This window comes from Malania oleifera, chromosome 4, assembly GCF_029873635.1.
Source record: "Malania oleifera isolate guangnan ecotype guangnan chromosome 4, ASM2987363v1, whole genome shotgun sequence".
Lineage (NCBI taxonomy): Eukaryota > Viridiplantae > Streptophyta > Magnoliopsida > Santalales > Ximeniaceae > Malania > Malania oleifera.
In genome coordinates this window covers 16,387,169-16,406,110 of record NC_080420.1, presented here as the reverse complement: position 1 = coordinate 16,406,110, position 18,942 = coordinate 16,387,169, and the positions used below count along the sequence as shown (strand labels likewise).

Sequence of the window (18,942 nt, the reverse complement as noted above, 5' to 3'; positions counted from 1 at the left end):
TTTTCACAGCTGAACGTCTCATATGACAACCGTAGCCTAGCACCCTAGGGCTACCTATGTTATCTTAGCTCATGCCACCATCATCATCATTGCATGCACACTTTCCCTACGTACGTCCACGGACAAGCACCTCTTTAATTTGATGTCGGATTGACACGATGTGATCCTCCATATATAATATAATATATATATATATATATATATATATATATATATATAATTGCGGCCGGACGACGGGCGTGCCGCAAATCCGGCCGGCGGAGCACCGTGTCGGTCAAAAGATACTAATGATTTCCTGAGCGGCTGAAGCTGCACCATCTATGGCTTATGTCGTCCCAGTGGACATCAAAGAGGGGTTGTGATATGATGTTTTTATAATTAAAAATATTAATGTTAAAAGTAATTTATTAAATAATAAGAGTTACAGTTAATACAAATGATTTTTTATATCATGTTTGATTTGTTAAGGAGTGATGAAACATGATGATGTTGTTCCTTAAAAATTGAATTTTGTTTTGAGAAATTTTGTTTTATTTTTATATACCGTATATGGTTCTGCCATGCTTGAATTCATGGGATTAAGAAGTCAATGTGATTTTGCAAAGTTGATTATATTTTGCTTCTTCTTATTTTTATTTGACAACAACGATAGAAGTCAATCGAAAACATTTAAAGCATACGTTGTTTAATATACATCTTTTGAATTATATGCGAGTTTAATATACATGTTCAAATATTAATGTTGCACTATATAATTGGTGAATTGTAAATATTATATGGAAGGATTGTTCATGCTAAGTGTTTTTTTGTTTAGTATGCGTGCAAGAGAGGAGATAGGAGGAGAAGGGGTTTAGGAGATGATCAAATTAACTTGTTCAACACAAAGATGGAGGTAATTAACTTGTCTCCCGTCCAAAGTCTCTTTTCATCTTTTGAAAGGACCAGAACATAAAACTTCAAATATGAAAATTTATCTCATTCTATAAATCATATCTTGATGCAAGGATAATGGCTAACATGATTCGGGGTTGATTCGTTCAATTAGACTTTCATGTTCTTATTTGATTAGTTAGATTGATAAGTTGAAGTTGAGGTACCAAGGCACTCTAAGTCAATTCTATAGGTTTATTGACTGTTTTAACTTTCCTCTAGTGTCAATTTGGTATGAGAAATTGTTTGACTAGATTTCAACGAGTATTCATAAGATTACTTTTTCCAACCCAACATCTCTCCCTTATCAATTGAAGTAGAAACTACTCCATGTAGTTGCAATGTCTCATGTCTTTTAATAGAAAGTAGGATTTAGCTATCCATGTACCATGTTGCTTTAATGAATGCCAACATGAGGTAGGTATTGCATTAATAATGTCTCTCCATATCTTGAGCAATTATGTGCATGCACTCATATATGTATTCATTGACTTTGATTCTACGTTTGAAAATATGGATTTCGAACCTTTGATTTGAATTTGAATATAAATAAACAAATTTTAATATAATTTTATATTACATCTTATGTAAATCTAAAGCAAATCCAAACTCAAGACTTCTCCTAGCAAAAGGTTAACAAATTTTGTTCATGTTCATTCGGTCTAACTCATTCATATACAGTTTTTATATGCATACTAGTTAGGTATGATGTTCTTTTTTCTACCATCAAATTTTTCACAATCTTCCTTAGAGACTACTACTTCTATTACCCTATCAATTTCAAGCCTCCTCTTTTAATTGTTCATTAGCCCCAAAACATTCATTCTAGTATAAAGTTTATATATATATATATATATATATATATATATTATCTAGGTATGACGTTCTTTTTTCTACCATCAAATTTTTCACAATCTTCCTTTAGAGACTACTAGTTCTATTGCCCTATCAATTTCAAGCAAGCCTCCTCTTTTAGTTGATCATTAGCCCCAAAACATTCTCTCTGTCTTTCTACTTTTTCCTCCACCACTATATTACATATCGAATTATTGCTTCGTGACATTGTTCATACTACAACCATGAGTTGCCATTAGTTTATGCCTAAGATATAGTCAATTGTTTGACTATTCTTGAGGAATCGTACTTCATCTCAAATGACTTAGCTCTAGTACTTAGCTTTTCTTGCATCCCTTCTTCAAGAATATAATGCTTTCTGTCAATATGTTATCCAGCCTAGTTATCCCCTAATGGCTAGTGTAAGTAGGTTCTGCTTATCTTTGTGAGCATTGTTTCACTTTTAAGAGTTCTTTAATGCTAAAAAGTTGTCCTGGAAAACTAGCCTTGTATAACCTTTTCTACTATCAAGTGGGCACCAAAGGGTTCATCATTATACTAAAAAAATGTGAATGGATATATACAAATTGTAGTAGAACATTTAAAAGAACTTTTATCTTTTGTCGTATATTTTATTTTTTGTAATTTACAAATAAATGAAAATCATAATACTATATTAGGGTGGAGGGGAAGAAGAAAAATGAAGTAAAAATTTCAAAAATTAAAAATAAGGTTTGCGAAAATGTCATTCATGTAATCGAAAGGTAGGCAAATCAATGAGTCTAAGTCCTAAAATGCAGAATGAAAATCAGAATACTTGCAAGACTAAACGTGGAAATTGGACATTCGAACATCAAATCCTGAATCTGATTCTTGAATTATAAAATACCAAACATGGCCTCGAGGTTTGGTTCGTCACCATCCAAAACCACAGCCAACTATAAGGGCTTCACTCTCGACTGTGAAAGGTTTTTAGATTTTTGGAAGGTATTAGCTGAACTGGTTTCCGAGTTGCTTTAGGCCCTCTAACTTGTTCAGGCATTTCTTAGAACTATATTTTGTATGCAGAATTATCTATTACGAAAAGTAAAATAGTGATGATATAAGGACTTGATAACTTATAATAAGAAAATTGTTATCATCATTGACAATGCAAAATGTTGTATTAATCCATAACATAGAATAGATAAGATTCACATAAACTTTTGCATGACTAAGTTCCTCATAACCTATCACATCTCTTCCATTCTCATCTTCGTTACGTGAATCAAACATAATTTGAGTAGTTTTGAATTTTCTTCATGAATATGATTCAGAAAGGAGATTGGTAACTCACATAATTCTTTGAACAAATGAAGAATTCAACTGACTAAAAATGCATGCAACAATTTTATGTCAATTTCCCTGTACAGCTGGAAATAAATCACCTGCAATTTTTTCCTGCCTTATATATGCCAAATGACAATTTAAATACATGAAAAATCAAGATCCAATGCTATATGGGGGAAAACAGAGTGGCTAAACCTTGATCAACTTCTATATGTAGCTTATCATAGGCCATCAGAGCGTTCTGCTCAAACTTGTACGTCCCCTTCCCTCTAGCCAGGACTTCACCATCTGAGTCTATAATCCCTCCCTTGGTTGGATCATCAGTGCGTGTACCAGGCTCCAAAGCAAATGCTTTCACCTGTAAGCAATTAAAATTAACATGAAAAACACGTGAAATGTTAAAGCCCACATGCACATGCACAAACTTGGTATAGGTGCAGGTCTAAGAAAAAGGGGGCAATCTACCCTAATACTATTCCTTCACAACGACAACCTATGTTGCTCAAACTTGTTACCGGTGCAGATTTAAGCACAAGACTTGCTTTACCTCTCCCTTTTTTTTTCTTTTTTTTTTTGGCGTGGGAGGGAATTTTCATTATTTCATAATGTCCATGTAGAAAGTTCTCACTTGGACACTGACTATTGACAGAAAAAGGAAAAAAATAATAGTAGAAAGTTCCTGTGTCACATACCCACGTGGCCAAGTGTCAGATATGGGCGCTCAAGGGTGAACAATGCAAGTACCAAGCTATCTACTGCTAGACTAAGAGACCATAGAAGTAACAGCGAAGGAGATGAAAAAAAGGGACATCTCATTTCTTACACTGACCATGGCAAAAGTAACAAAACCAAGTGTGCATGCACACGTAAGCAGAGAGTGAAACCAAACCAAGGTATAGCTAGTCACCTTTAAGTACATGACATGTGGGGATCTGACATGATTTCCACTGCTCAGTTCCATCATAAGGCTTAGCAATGCAAATTTTGGGCAATCCCGGATAATTATCAAGTCCAAATAACCATCTGAGAACTGCACATCAACCATCAAAGATTAGGTAGAAGAATTGCCCAAATAACAAAAGCAAAATAAGAAGATTGTCATTGAGTTTGCCCCCAAGTTTTTTAACACGCAGGTTATCAAGAGTATGAAACAAGCTCTTTCATGGTTTAACGAAATATTACTATCCCATCAAACTCATTCGCCAAAAAGGAATCACTTATTCTGCTTGCTACACACCGCACACTGTTTCAGGTGTGGTCTGTCTAAGATGGAAAGAATTTCATACCCAAAGAAAAATTTAAGCTGCTCAAAATTCACAATAGAAACAAGACAAGTCCTTTGTGCAAATCCTTGGATGTGTGTATATATATATATATATGTATGTATATATGTATGTATGTATGTATAGAGAGAGAGAGAGACTGAGAAGGGTTGGGGTAATAAACCCCAAAAAAATTCCTCAAAAGAAAAAATGCGTCTCAAGTACTGGCAAAAATAAAGCAATCGGCAAAAGAACTAAAAAATAAAACAAAAACTTTGCCAATCATACATTCATGCATTTACACCACATAATTGAGGTAGCATATGTGTTGTGATATGGATAGGATAAATGGGATGCACAACGGAATAAAATACAACAAGCAAATGAAACACAACCTGAAAATGATAAGTAACAAGAACAACAATAAGATTTACGTGGTTCGGCAAAGCCTACATCCACGGAAGCAATGGCACACGAATTTCACAAAGGAAATATTAAAGTACACAATACACTTTTCAAAAATCTCTCTTATACCTCACAATACCCTCAGATAGGGATAAATAGACTTTCCTTCGGAGGTTTCCCTCCAACTACCCGATCACCCCAACGTTCAAATTCAAAATTTGAATTTCTTCTCGCAGCCCAAACGCACTCGTCGACAAGAACAGGGGATTTGTCGACGAGTCAAAGAAGCTCACTCGTCGACGAGTCTTTAACTCTGAGATTTTTCTGGCTATCGGCATCTACTCGTCGATAAGCACAAGGCACTCGTCGACGAGTCTTCTGCTTCTAGCACAAGAAGACCTCTATCTCATGTTTTTCTTCCTTTATTTGTGATTCCCACCAAGTATAAGAGCCACACACAAATACAACAATATCCACCTTGGCGATTATACGTCCCTTAGGAGATCCCGAAAACACGACTGAATGCTCCACCTTGAACTTGAAACGCTTGGTTGAGACCGTCTCCCTTCTAGTACTTGGAGACATGCACCAAGTCCAAGCAATGTCACTTGAACTTGTCGATGGTAGCTTCAGCTTCTAACATCAACCCCGATACAGTAGTAAATGTAACACCCGAAGACTTCGCCCTAGACTTCCAATAAGACCTTCCCACAATAGGAACCACAAAAGTTGTTGCAAGTCTTATATCACCAAAGCCCCCTGCATAGTCCTTAACAAAACTAACAATTGACGGTCCACTTTGTTGCCAGCTGAAACACTCCATTACACAATCATAGAGGACCATTGACATATCCCAGATATCACAACCCGTCCTTGGGTACCGAGCGATAGACATTCCATATCGATTCTCCATAGAACCCCCATGAGACAGCAAACAAAATCTCCCTGCGGTTCCATCCACAAAGCTATCATGAGATAACATCAATCTCCCTGTAACTCTATCCATTCGAATCAGCAAACCAAGACCCATCTTGACCATACCCAACACATACATGTCAAAAACTTTCAACAAACTTCTCAACTGATTAGCCTCAGTCAAAGCCTTTCCAGCCAATAACATATTATTCACACACATCATACATATCACTCCACGGCATCCTATCACCCTCTTCCAAACTGGAAACCTCACCAACTCACCTGAGCAGTGATCTGATTGTACATATGAGTCCACCGTGATCTTGCTGGTCTCCCAAGCTGAAAAACTCCCTACAATATGAACTATGTCATCTCTGCCCTGAGTCCGCTGCTCCACCTGCATCACATACCCATTCATACCATGATACTATTGACCCGAGATAGAACTTCCCACATTTCTACCCTAAGTCCCTAACTCCATAACATGATTGCTACTATTGCAGTTTTCTGACATTTGTTTTCCTTCCTTAACCTGAGGACGCTGCCCCATGACTTTAACAACAAAAGTCATGTCCTCGATCACCCCTTTGTTTGCCATAGAATCACCTAACTTGCACCCACCTTTCATATAACCCAGAAAGATGTATTGTCCGGACATAACACCAAACCTAGATCCTCCATCACTAGAATAGTGCACTAGTGGACGTCCAAGCACAATTGAGTAGTCTACCACAAAATCTGCCCACAATTCACTTGCAACATTCCTATCTAATGATACCTTTGGTGATCGGTCACACGAGAAACGCATCATACTCACTGACTTCACCAAGAAGTACCCTACAAGCCCTGCATATGATCTGCCCTACTCACAAAACTCCTTGAACAAAACCAGCGTACTCATTCCCAATGGCTAACATGAGGATTTCTCTCCTGGTCTGGTACTCTACCTCAACCACAACATCTCAACCTTCCGTGATACATTAACGAAAAACATATGTCTATCCTTTGATGCTATCATCATCGGTCCCCATATATCTGAATACATGTAGTCACTCATATGCTTCAACTGCACATGCCACAAGGTATCTGATTCAGATTCAACAACTGCAGCACCACCTACAATCGTAACACCCCGCAGTACATAGATATTTCCTGCTATCTTTTCTCCTTTAATCACTATCGAGTTGCCTTCACACACTTTCATTTCTCCTTTTTCAGACTTATAACAAAATCCATTATAGTCTAAAATACCCAAAGAAATAACATTCTTTCCTAGACCCTCAACATGCCTTACATCACATATGGTTCTTAAACACCATCATACATTTTGATTTTGACATTTCCAATACCAAGTATTTTGCATGAAATATTATTTCTCATCAAAACACAACCAGTATTGACTGACCTATAGGTGTCAAACCATTTTCTATTTCCTGTCATGTGATAAGAGCACCTAGTATCTAGGATCCAAGAATCATCCATGAGGCACTCCGAACCTGATGAAATACATAGCACATCCCCATCACTGCACTCTGAATCTTCTTCCACTACATTTGCAGATTCTGACGAACCTTGTTGATTTTCATAATTCCCTTTCTTCCACTCCAAACATTCCGGTCTTATGTGCCCAATTTTACCGTACTTAAAACATTTCACGTCCTTCTTCTTCCCGAACTGCAACCGAGATTTGCTTTGGGAGTTACGTCTCCTATGTTCTTGATTACTTTTCACAAGTCCTTCACCATGTGAAGTTTCATCGCTAATCATTTTTCTTTGATGAAAACCAAGCAATGCACTTGTCACCTCTTCCAAATTCAAGCTATCCTTGGCTCATCTAAGAGTTGTAACCAAATTCTCATAAGTTTGAAACATAGGTAGGGAATTTAATAGCATCAATGTTTTGTCTTCCTCCTCGAATTTTACATCAACACGTGTCAAATCACTCACAATTTGATTGAAAGTGTTAATATGTTGGTTCAAATCCGAACCCTCAACCACCTTAAGCCAATACAACTTTTGCTTAAGAAAAAGTTTATTCGACAAAGATTTAGACATATACCAGCTTTCTAACTTTCGCCACACAGCCGCAGGAGAATCCTCCTCCATCACATGATAGAGAACTTCATCGGCCAAGCACAAGCATAACGTAGAAACGGCCTTTACTTCCAATTCTCTCCATGTTGCCTCATTCATTCCAACTGGTTGAACGCCAAGTAGAGCCTTAGTCATTCCTTGTTGCACAAGTATATCCTTGACTCTCCTTTGCCATAAACCAAAATTTCCAATTCCATCAAATTTGACAATGTCAAATCTTACAGAAGATGATCCCGATGCCATGATAACAATCATTCTGATACCAATTTGTTGTGATATGGAAAGGATAAATAGGATGCACAGCGGAATAAAATACAACAAGCAAATGAAATACAACTTGAAAATGATAAGTAACAAGAACAACAACAAGATTTACGTGGTTCGGCAAAGCCTACATCCACGAAAGCAATGACACATAAATTTCACTATGGAAATGTCAAAGTACACAATACACTTCTCTAATATCTCTCTCATATCTCACAATACCCTCAGATAGGGATAAATAGACTTTCTTTCGGAGGTTTCCCTCCAATTACCCAACCACCCCAACATTCAAATTCAAAATTTGAATTTCTTCTCTCAGCCCAAGCGCACTCATCGACGAGAACAAGGGACTTGTCGACGAGTCTATCCTATCATCGACGAGTGTTTAACTCTAAGATTTTCTGACTCTCAGTATCTACTCGTCGACGAGCACAAGACACTCGTCGACAAGTCTTCTGCTTCTAGCACAAGAAGACCTCTATCTCATATTTTCCTTCCTTTGTTTGTGATTCCCACCAAGTATAGGAGCCACATACAAATACAAACAATATGGAAGCAGCTTTAACCTTTAATAGTCTAACTTCAAATGGCCACAAGAATGACACATCCTTTAAACAAACATTCTCAAATTATCTTGGTGGAAAGCTACGAGCTGCTACAAGCACAAGGAAATTTTTCTTCCTCAACATGGTATACTTTGTACAAAAACATAGTACGATATCTCTTCTTCATGTTAAACATCGTGTTAGTGTGGGGAAAAGCAGAGAGAGAGAATAACATTTGCACAAAATAAGCAACGCATATTCAAGAATCTTAGTTACTTTACAGTAGGAAAAAGTAAACATAATTCTTAGGGTTGTGTTTTTCAAGGGAATAATCTACTCAAAATGAGACAACTTCAAAAGCAGGCAAAACCAGACTCTTTTTTGGAAACTTTCAATTTCATCTTTCACAAAACCACCAAGCAAATTGCAATGAATCATAGCACCCACTATAATGCAATCTTGTAACTTGGCTTCAAAAGCATGCTTCACATTAGATTTAATGCGATTAATTTCACTCACCCTGTTGTCAAAGTGTATATCCACATTGATAATAATACTATGGTTTGGGCAAATTCAATGTAAAAATATTATTTTTGACTTGATATGTTAAAGCTCCATATACATTGATGGCTCACAACCTAATAGCCTGAATTTTTAGGTGCAATTGTAATCTAACATGATATCAGAGCTAAGTTACAAAGAGGTCCTTGTTGCCTGTGTTTCTTGTGTGGCGATTAAAAATTACTATATTCCCTGTAATGGATGTAATTTATCACATGTTTATCTCTCCATGTGCTATTGGGCTGCATGCCTGGGGGAGTGATAAAGCTTTTGAGATACATTTTAGGCCCACAACCTAACAGCTTAAGCTTTTAAATGAAGTAGTAATCCAGCATGATATTCACACTAAGTCATTCTGATCACCATCCACAACAAGTGAACCAAATGCAACACCAAGTGCACGCACCCCATATTGGGGTTTGGGGGATCCATGAAATACAATAGCTTTACCTTTATATTTGGATACACTTTCCTGGAATTGAATCTATGACCATTATATTTGGATATACCTATGAACCTGAACCTTCGACCTACAGAATTAAATGTAATACCATTACCATTAAGTGTCAAAAACAGGTGAACAAGCCTTGATAAACAAATATGGCGACCTTTGATTAAAGGTGAGATACTGAGATGATTAAAGGTTCAATCATTAAACCCACCATAGCTAATCCAAGCCATAAGAAATATGACTCCTTGAGTACTTTGAATTTAAAGCTTCATTGGTAAGGGCTGAGCTGATTCACATTTTTGCATGAAATGTGGACATATATATGATTAACTAGCTGGGTGTTGATTGATTCTTCCCATTGACATTCAGCTCCACATTGCAAAATCTATAGAAATGGTTCCAAAAAAAAAAGGAGCTCAAAGATTCCAAAAACTACTAGAAAGTAAACAAACCTTAGCATCAAGTGCTGCCATGGAGTCTTCACTCCCCCAAGGTACATTATGGAGCCAAATTGAGATAAATGGTCCACTAATAGTTCTCCACTCCATATTCTCCAAGTGATTATGAGGTCCCATGTATCCACGTCGTTGACATTTAAAAGGATCCCCTTGACTTAGATCGCAGATATTGAGCTTGTCAATGACTTGATCCTTTTTATCGCAAGGATTGCCAAATTTTTCGAATCCAGGTGCAGGAATAAAAGAAATACATCCATTATAGTTTCTTGTGTGGTGATTAAAAATTATTATATTCCCTGTAATGGATGTAATTTATCACATGTCTATCTCTCCATGTGCTATTGGGCTGCATGCATGGGGGAGTGATAAAGCTTTTGAGATATATTTTTGGCCCACAACCTAACAGCTTAAGCTTTTAAATGAAGTAGTAATCCAGCATGATATTCACACTAAGTCATTCTGATCACCATCCACAACAAGTGAACCAAATGCAACACCAAGTGCACGCACCCCATATTGGGGTTTGGGGGATCCATGAAATACAATAGCTTTACCTTTATATTTGGATACACTTTCCCGGAATTGAATCTATGACCATTATATTTGGATATAACTATGAACCTGAACCTTCGAACTACAGAATTAGGTGTAATACCATTACCAGTAAGTGTCAAAAACAGGTGAACAAGCCTTGATAAACAAATATGGCGACCTTTGATTAAAGGTGAGATACCGAGATAATTAAAGGTTCAATCATTAAACCCACCATAGCTAATCCAAGCCATAAGAAATACGGCTCCTTGAGTTCTTTGAATTTAAAGCTTCATTGGTAAGGGCTGAGCTGATTCACATTTTTGCATGAAATGTGGACATACATATGATTAACTAGCTGGGTGTTGATTGATTCTTCCCATTGACATTCAGCTCCACATTGCAAAGTCTATAGAAATGCTTCCAAAAAAAAAGGAGCTCAAAGATTCTAAAAACTACTAGAGAGTAAACAAACCTTAGCATCAGGTGCTGCCATGGAGTCTTCACTCCCCCAAGGTACATTATGGAGCCAAATTGAGATAAATGGTCCACTAATAGTTCTCCACTCCATATTCTCCAAGTGATTATGAGGTCCCATGTATCCACGTCGTTGACATTTAAAAGGATCCCCTTGACTTGGATCGCAGATATTGAGCTTGTAAATGACTTGATCTTTTTTATCGCAAGGATTGCCAAATTTTTCGAATCCAGGTGCAGGAATAAAAGAAATACATCCATTATATTTTCTCAGAAATAACATGCGCTGAAGACCCTGGATAAATTGAAATGGCCAAGTAAGTTTATTGTAGATTGGACATAATACAGCACCAGGGAAAGAGGGGAAAAATTCCATGGTGCAAAAGACAAACATCTAGTTCTTGATGCATTTCTACCAACAACGATAATACCAAGTTGCTAGTAGATTGGACATAATACAGCATCAGGGAAAGAGGGAAAATAATTGCATGGTGCAAAAAATAAACATCTAGCTCTTGATGCATTTCTACCAACAACGATAATAACAAGTTAATAGTAGATTGGACATAATACAGCATCAGGGAAAGAGGGAAAAAAATTCCATGGTGCAAAAATAAACATCTTGTTCTTGATGCATTTCTAACAACAACGATGACAAGATCTCTAACACAATGCAGAATAAGAGTAACAAATGTTACATCTGAAATTCTAATGGAAAAAAAATATAAAGTTGCATGAGATTAGTACCAAATCCAACATTATAAACATAGTTACTTGTCCTACTTCAATAGCATGTAATTTTTTTCTGGAACTTAGTTTTCTTCATAGAATAGTACTTTAGTTTATTCAATAGTGCATTTGCTCTTTGATGCAACCTAACCGGTTTCAATAAAGTCTTGTTATAGCAGCATTGGTTTTAGTATAGGGCTGTATTCGTACTATTTGTCCACATTTCAGGCATATTTTTTCCCTCCGAATATATATTAAGGAACAAAGCTGGTCTGGGAGAGCCACTCTTCAATGCTGACTATATTTTCTCTCACTCTCTCTCTTGCACAACTTTTCTCCCCCAGGACTGCTGCTCCTGTTTTCCTGGCTACTGAAAACAAATTCCTCAAATTCACAACAGGTTTGAACCAGTAAAATTTCATATCCTTTCAGCAAGAAAAAAAATATATATTCAATATTTTATCTCGTCTTTTGAAGTTTCTAGAGTTTTCTTCCTGAAATTTGTTTTGTTTTCCACAGGCTCTTTGTGGTGGATGAGTGGTGTAACATTAAGAACAAATTAAATGAACATATTTTCAAAGTAGAAGAAAAGATAAGAGAGAGGCAGCTTAGATGGTTTGAGCATTTGAAACGCAGACCAAGTAGTCCATTGGTGAGGAGGAGCGAGCTAGTCATTGTTAATGGTATTAGAAGAGGAAGGGGTAGACCTAGAATAACTTGGAATGAAGTAGTGCAGAAGGATTTAATCATTCTTAAGTTAGTCGAAGAAAATGCCTCGATCGCATGAATTGGTGGAAAAGGATTCATATAGCCGATTCCACATAGTGGGACTTAAGGCTTATTTTTGGTGGTGTAGTTGTTTTCACAGGCTCTTTGTGAGCGATGCGAATCATAAACCGATGAAATGCAGCCATGATGGGATTCTTGACCATACCAATGTGGAAACATCTAAAGTAATTGCTTACATGATAATTTCAGCATTTTATGGATTTACCGTTCAAGTCTGAATGTATTATAATAAATAAAACAAGCACAACTAAAGGAGATTTTAAAGTCAAGAGATGATTCCATGTACCAGCAGAAAGTTTCCAACAGTTATATTGTGTAGCTACTAGTTCATATAAGCTAATATTTTATATCATATGGTGGCTCATGACAAAAAAGATGGAACATAATTCCAGCTCTAGTAGGTATATATACAAAATAAGAAACTTCAGAAATAAAGAGAAATTTAAATGATGCGAATAATTTCTGAAACAAAATAATTTTATGTAGACACTACCAATACTTTCGTATAATTATACTCTACAAATCCATCCATTTGTGGATCATATTTTGAGTGTACCCCATGGAAAATGAACTAATTTAGTAGAACATACATAGAAATCTAGACGAGCACTTCCCATCCACCTGTACTTCTCAGACTCAATGTCAATATCTGCCACCAGACCTAGCATACATTAAAAAAAAAAAATTCAATGATAAGAGTTAGAACCCAACACAGTTCTCATTATAGAAAAAAATAAACAATTTATTCAATTAAAAACCAGGAATATCTTTTTGAGTGTACCCCATGCAAGCATCAAAACACTAAAATATTTTATCTCCTCTTGTGAGATGGTAGCAACATCTAGCGAACGTTTATGACCTGTTGATATTTAAGCATCAATTAAGTATCAGATATACAAAGCAGCAGTTAAATTTTTTTTCAAATTCATAATACTAACAAAAAATATTTAAAACCTCGAATTACGGCAAGAGTTGCATTAGACGCCATACAGGGATAACCAACGGAATCCAAAAGAGATTTTATCATGCCATTCCCAGTACCTGCATGCAAAAATATTTTATATTGGGATATAAATCAATGGAAAAACTTCAATAAAATTTTCTTCAGTATTCAAAAAATCAGAGTAGCCACTTTGATCAAAGGACAAGGAAAAAAGGGGGGGTGTAGGACAGCCAAAGAGAAAGAGAAGATAAAAAGACAGATTAGAGAGAGAAAATAGGGAGAGAAGAAATGAGAACAAAAACAGAGCAGTGAAGATGAGGAAGAAGAAGAAGAAAGCAGGCATGAGAGAGAAAGATAGGATCAGAACCAGGGGAGGAGAGAGAGAGAGACTGTGGTCTGAGATAAGAGCTTAGGCAATTCAATTAAATCCAAGTCAATATTCCATACATATGCAACTAAGAAAACCATAAGGATAAAGATCGTAGAAATTATGAAACAAACCCAAACAAATCAAGATATCAAAATAAACACAAAAGCAGGCGTCCCCAAGACACAAGGATCCCCGCTTTGTCGGCAAGAGTTTCATTAGACGCTGTACAGGGATAACCAACGGAATCCAAAATAGATTTTATCATGCCATTCCCAATACCTGCATGCAAAAATATTTCATACTGGGGTCCAAATCAATGGAAAAACTTCAATAAAATTTTCTTCCGTACCCAAAAAATCAGAGTAGCCACTTTGATCAAAGGACAAGAAAAAAAGGGGGGATGTAGGACAGCCAAAGAGAAAGAAGATATGGTGAAATAGACGGAATAGAGAGAGAAAATAGGAAGAGAAAAACGAGAACAAAAAGAGAGCAATGAAGATGAGGAAGAAATAGAAGGAAATAGGCATGAGAGAGAAAGATAGGATCAGAACCAAGTAAGGGGAGAGAAAGAGAGAGACTTTGGTCTGAGATAAGAGCTTAGGCAATTCAATTCCATACATATGCAACTAAGAAAACCATAAGGATAAAGATCGTAGAAATTATGAAACTACCCCAAACAAATCAAGATATCAAAATAAACACAAAAAAAGGCATCCCCAAGCCACAAGGAACCCCACTTTGTGAAGGTAGGGGGAGGGTCGTCACAGTATACGCAGATTTAGCCCTATTTTTTATATAGAAACAATTTCCTTGGACTCAAACCAGTGACCAACAAATTGGTCATAGAGCAACCTTACCGTTGATCTAAGGCCCGCCCTCATCAAAATAAACACAAAATAACTAAAAACATATTCCCAAAAAAAAATCCTAATGGCCAGTTTGGTTGGATAAAAGTGAAGAGAAGAGAAAAGAAAAGAAATAGGTTTCTCTTTATGTCTCTTGTTGGGTTCCCATTAGTGGAGAAAAGAAAACAAGTGGAGAGAAATAAAAAGTCAAAAAAGAGCCACTTTTTTCCCTCTCCCAAATGGAAAAGAAGTTGAGAGAAACAAAAAGACTAAAATATCCTTAGAAAAGTTTTTAAAATGGTCCTATGAGGAGCATTCATGTAGATGATGCTTGACTTTTGACTTCTTTCGCAATGTTTCTCTCTGCTGTCCCTCTTATTAAACTAACCAAAGTGGAGAGACCAGTTTCTTTTCTCCACTCTTCTCTTCTCTCTTGCAAATTTCTTCTCTTCTCTCCAACAAAACAGACTATATATCTACAAAAGTTTCTGAGATATCCAGAGTTGCGAGAAAAAAAAGTAAATCTCTAATTTCTAAAACGTTGACCGTAATGTGATCACCCCATTCAACTCCCCTTGTTAGAGAAATAGCCACCTCAAGTTTTGGAATAGTGTAGTAGCAATAAGTCATGAATCTAGAACAACTTCAACCAAGCAACAAAATGAAGAACTGGCATGAACTGTATCACATCCTCAATCACAAAAGATGTTGACCTTATGGGTCATTCCCAGTTTTGATAATGACAAATACTCTTGGTATTTAATGTTTTCCAAGTTTGTGTGCAAGTTCATATTGGCGAAATCAGCTGATGGCACATGAAGACTTGAAAAAAACAAAAACCCTGAAGTTTTCTCATTATTGTACTTTATATTATTGCCTTATTCGGATTTGTAATAGTAACATAGGGCAAAGGTCTGTAATAATCTGCATTACAAGCATGTAGGAACTTATAAGTTCAAGACCTTAGAGAGACCTTAGGGAAAACCCTTTAGTCGACCGAAATTCGATTGACGCCGGATTTTTCCGATAGGATAGAAAGACCTTAGGTCCCTAATCAAATGCACAAACAATCTCCAATATCACTTAAAATATCAGGGAAATTAATTGAAGCAAAAATTGAACTTAATGGAAAATGTTGAGAGTGTTCAGGCGACCGAACCCATTGCATTTAAAACGCTTCGGGCGACCGAACTGTGGACAAGTCAACATGTTGACTTAGATTTAGGCGACCGAACATATCTAACCGCATCATCCACGAGCAACCGAATCCCTGACCTAACACCTTTTCACCAACCCGGGCGCCCGAACGTTACGTTCGAATATGCCTCGAGCGACCGAATTGGCAAGTTTGGGCTACCGAACTTAGCTTCGGGCACCCGAACCGCGGACAGAAACATTCTATCTTTTGTTCAGCTAATCGATCCCAAACTCGGGCACCCAAACTTTGAAAAAGCATTTTTTTGGTCGAGTCTGTTCGGGCGACCGAACCTTGGGTCGGGCACCCGAATCTCTCGGGTTAAATTAATCTTTACCGGGGTTAAAATTAAACAAACAGGGTTAATTTTCTTAATGGTTTTTAGAACAAATTTGATAATACCCTTTGTGTCCCCAACAGTCATAATTTTGCCTTTGCCTATATATATCTCTACATTTGCAAAATTAAGGGAAGATTAGCAAATAGGATTAACCCAAAATTCTCTGAAAAATTCCAAATCCTATTTTCTCCTACTAAGTCCATAACACTCAAAACACCTTCATTCCTTTGAGAAATCTTACCTTGTGAGTGTTTATTGCTTGTTATATTGTGCTAGAAACCCTCACTTGTATATTACACTTTTGATTTTCATATTTAGGGTTGAGCTAGATTTTTTCCCCGATTTCATTTGATAAATCTTTGGTTGGGAAAAATTATATAGCTAAGTGAGTTTGCATTATCATTGCAATACTCATTTGGGCTTATTTTTTTGTGTGCAAAAATATTTTACAAAGCTAGATTTCAAACAACTCTTGTGCTAGATACATTTGAGAAAATATTTTTGAGATTATTTGAATACTCTGATTGGCATCTTTGAAACCCTAAGCTTGCATTGAGATATTTTATATTGTGTTTCAAAGAAAATCTTGTTTATACACTCTTGTGCATATTTGAGATTATCCATAATATTGAATGTTGACTGCACACGTAGAGCACCGAGCTTATAGTTCATACATCATTGAGGTGCATTGATTATATTGTGCGTAGTGGTACATATCAACTTATGTAAGAAGCGTTTGTTTGTACGTAAAATTTTAATCTGTTGTATTCCAGACACGGGCCTGAAGAGGGAGACTAACCCTATTGAATAGTTCCAGACTGGCTTAGACCCAATTAGGAAAGCTAAGTGCGCCATTATGGTAAGGCATGTTGGTTGAGGTCAGCCCCTTGAATTGACCTAATTGTAACCGGTGCCGCTCCACCCGTTAAGTGAGCATTAGTGGAATCTTCGGGCTTACGAGCTAGAGGCGGGGACATAGGCAGTATTGGCCGAACCCGGATAACATATCGTGCGTGTGATTTATATTTCCGCAATTTATTTTCCGCACTTTCATTTTCAGCACATGTATGTTTTACATTTAATTCATTATATGTTGTACATGTGTTTATTGGGTTTATGATTATATAGAAAAACCCTAAGTTTGTGTAATACTGCTGCTGGTTAATTTGACCTAGGAGATAAATTTTTAAATACCCAATTCACTTCCCTCTTGGGAATACACCAAGGCTAACAATTGGTATCAGAGTCTTGTAACATTGACTTAAACATTTTTTCTAAAAGATCAAGATGGCTCACATTGGTGTATCCCCATTCGGTGAGGGACAGTCACCTTCTAGTCCTCCATTGTTTTGTGGTGTAAACTACACCCACTGGAAATTAGAATGAGCATATTTGTAAAATCTATGAATTGGAGGGCCTGACAAGTGATTGATAAGGGAATTTGTATGCTAATAAAAAATGATACTAATTTTATGCATACGAATTCATATGCCATGGATTTATTATACTGTGCTTTAGAGTCTAATATTCTGCTTGAGATTATGGCATGTTCTAGTGCAAAAGAAATCTGGGATGAGCTAGAAAATAAATATGGAGAGACTCAGGAAAAGGAGGTAAATCATGAACTAGTAATCAGCGATGAGGTATATGATTCTCACTCTAACTCGATTGATGATTCTTGTGTTGAATACTATGTTATGTCAAATGCTGAATCATCTGTTGTATATCCTGATAATTCTGTTAGTGATGCATGCGATGATTCTCGTGAAAAATATTACGATATATTGTATGATGAATCATCTGGTATTCCTTGTGAAAAGACCGTTGTTGTTGTATGCAATGATTCATGTGAAAATTATTGTGTTAATTCTTTTGATGAATCATGTGCTGAAAATAAGGAAAGCATGCTATCGTATGAAAAACAAGAAAAGACTTTATTGAAAATGAATAAATTTTTAGTTAAGTTATCTAAGCAGAAATCATTTCTGAAAAGTGAGAATAAAAGGATAGCAATGCAATTAGACGAATTAAAAAATTATCATGCTATTCTTGAAAAGAAAAAGATTGAAAAGATATTGAAAATAATCTGCAAGAAGGGAGAAATGGGAGATGATAAATCCTCAGGTCTTAAAAAGAAAAATCTCTTCAAAAAGGGTTTATTGTACAAAACTTATTATCATGCCTCGTTAAGCAAAAACTAAATAAATAAGCACAATTTTTTATGTATATTCAATACCTATTTATTTTGTAAAACTATGTGGCACGTATGGTTTACCTGTTTACTCAGAAGTGCCAGAGGCTTAGAAAAAAAAATGAAATGGATAATCAGCAAAGCAAACCCCGTAGGACCTTTGAAAATGGATCTAAATTAATATTATATAATCATTTAATCCATCCTTAGATCCTAGGTTTAGGTTTAGGGGGTAGTGATGACTAAAAGGCTAAGGAGTGGTCTATGCTTAAAATTCCAAATCTTAGTACATGTATTCACTATACACTATTGTCATACTAAGGATCATAAGATTAAGCAAGCCTTGATCAAAATCAAGTCATCACTCTAGGCTTATAGCACTATTGATCTTAATGATTAATATATATTAAGTGTGCTTTTGTAAGACATCTTACTATAATCAAGATTAGAGGCAACCACTAAGGGATTTAAGTTTTATTAATTA

At 36.3% G+C, this 18,942-nt stretch overlaps 1 protein-coding gene across 1 annotated transcript in view; it reads right to left on the bottom strand.

Moving 5' to 3' along the window:
- Positions 1 to 3,041: 3,041 nt before the first annotated feature.
- LOC131154068 (sphingosine kinase 1-like) overlaps positions 3,042 to 18,942 on the bottom strand; it is a 40,223-nt gene continuing 24,322 nt past the window's right edge. The window contains exons 5-10 of the mRNA XM_058106568.1: positions 13,529 to 13,615; positions 13,356 to 13,433; positions 13,165 to 13,235; positions 11,055 to 11,351; positions 4,001 to 4,123; positions 3,042 to 3,451 (exon numbers count right to left, since the gene is read on the bottom strand). Coding sequence (XP_057962551.1) covers positions 3,260 to 3,451; positions 4,001 to 4,123; positions 11,055 to 11,351; positions 13,165 to 13,235; positions 13,356 to 13,433; positions 13,529 to 13,615 — 848 coding nt within the window. The 3' untranslated portion in view covers positions 3,042 to 3,259. The remainder of the gene's footprint in view (positions 3,452 to 4,000; positions 4,124 to 11,054; positions 11,352 to 13,164; positions 13,236 to 13,355; positions 13,434 to 13,528; positions 13,616 to 18,942) is intronic.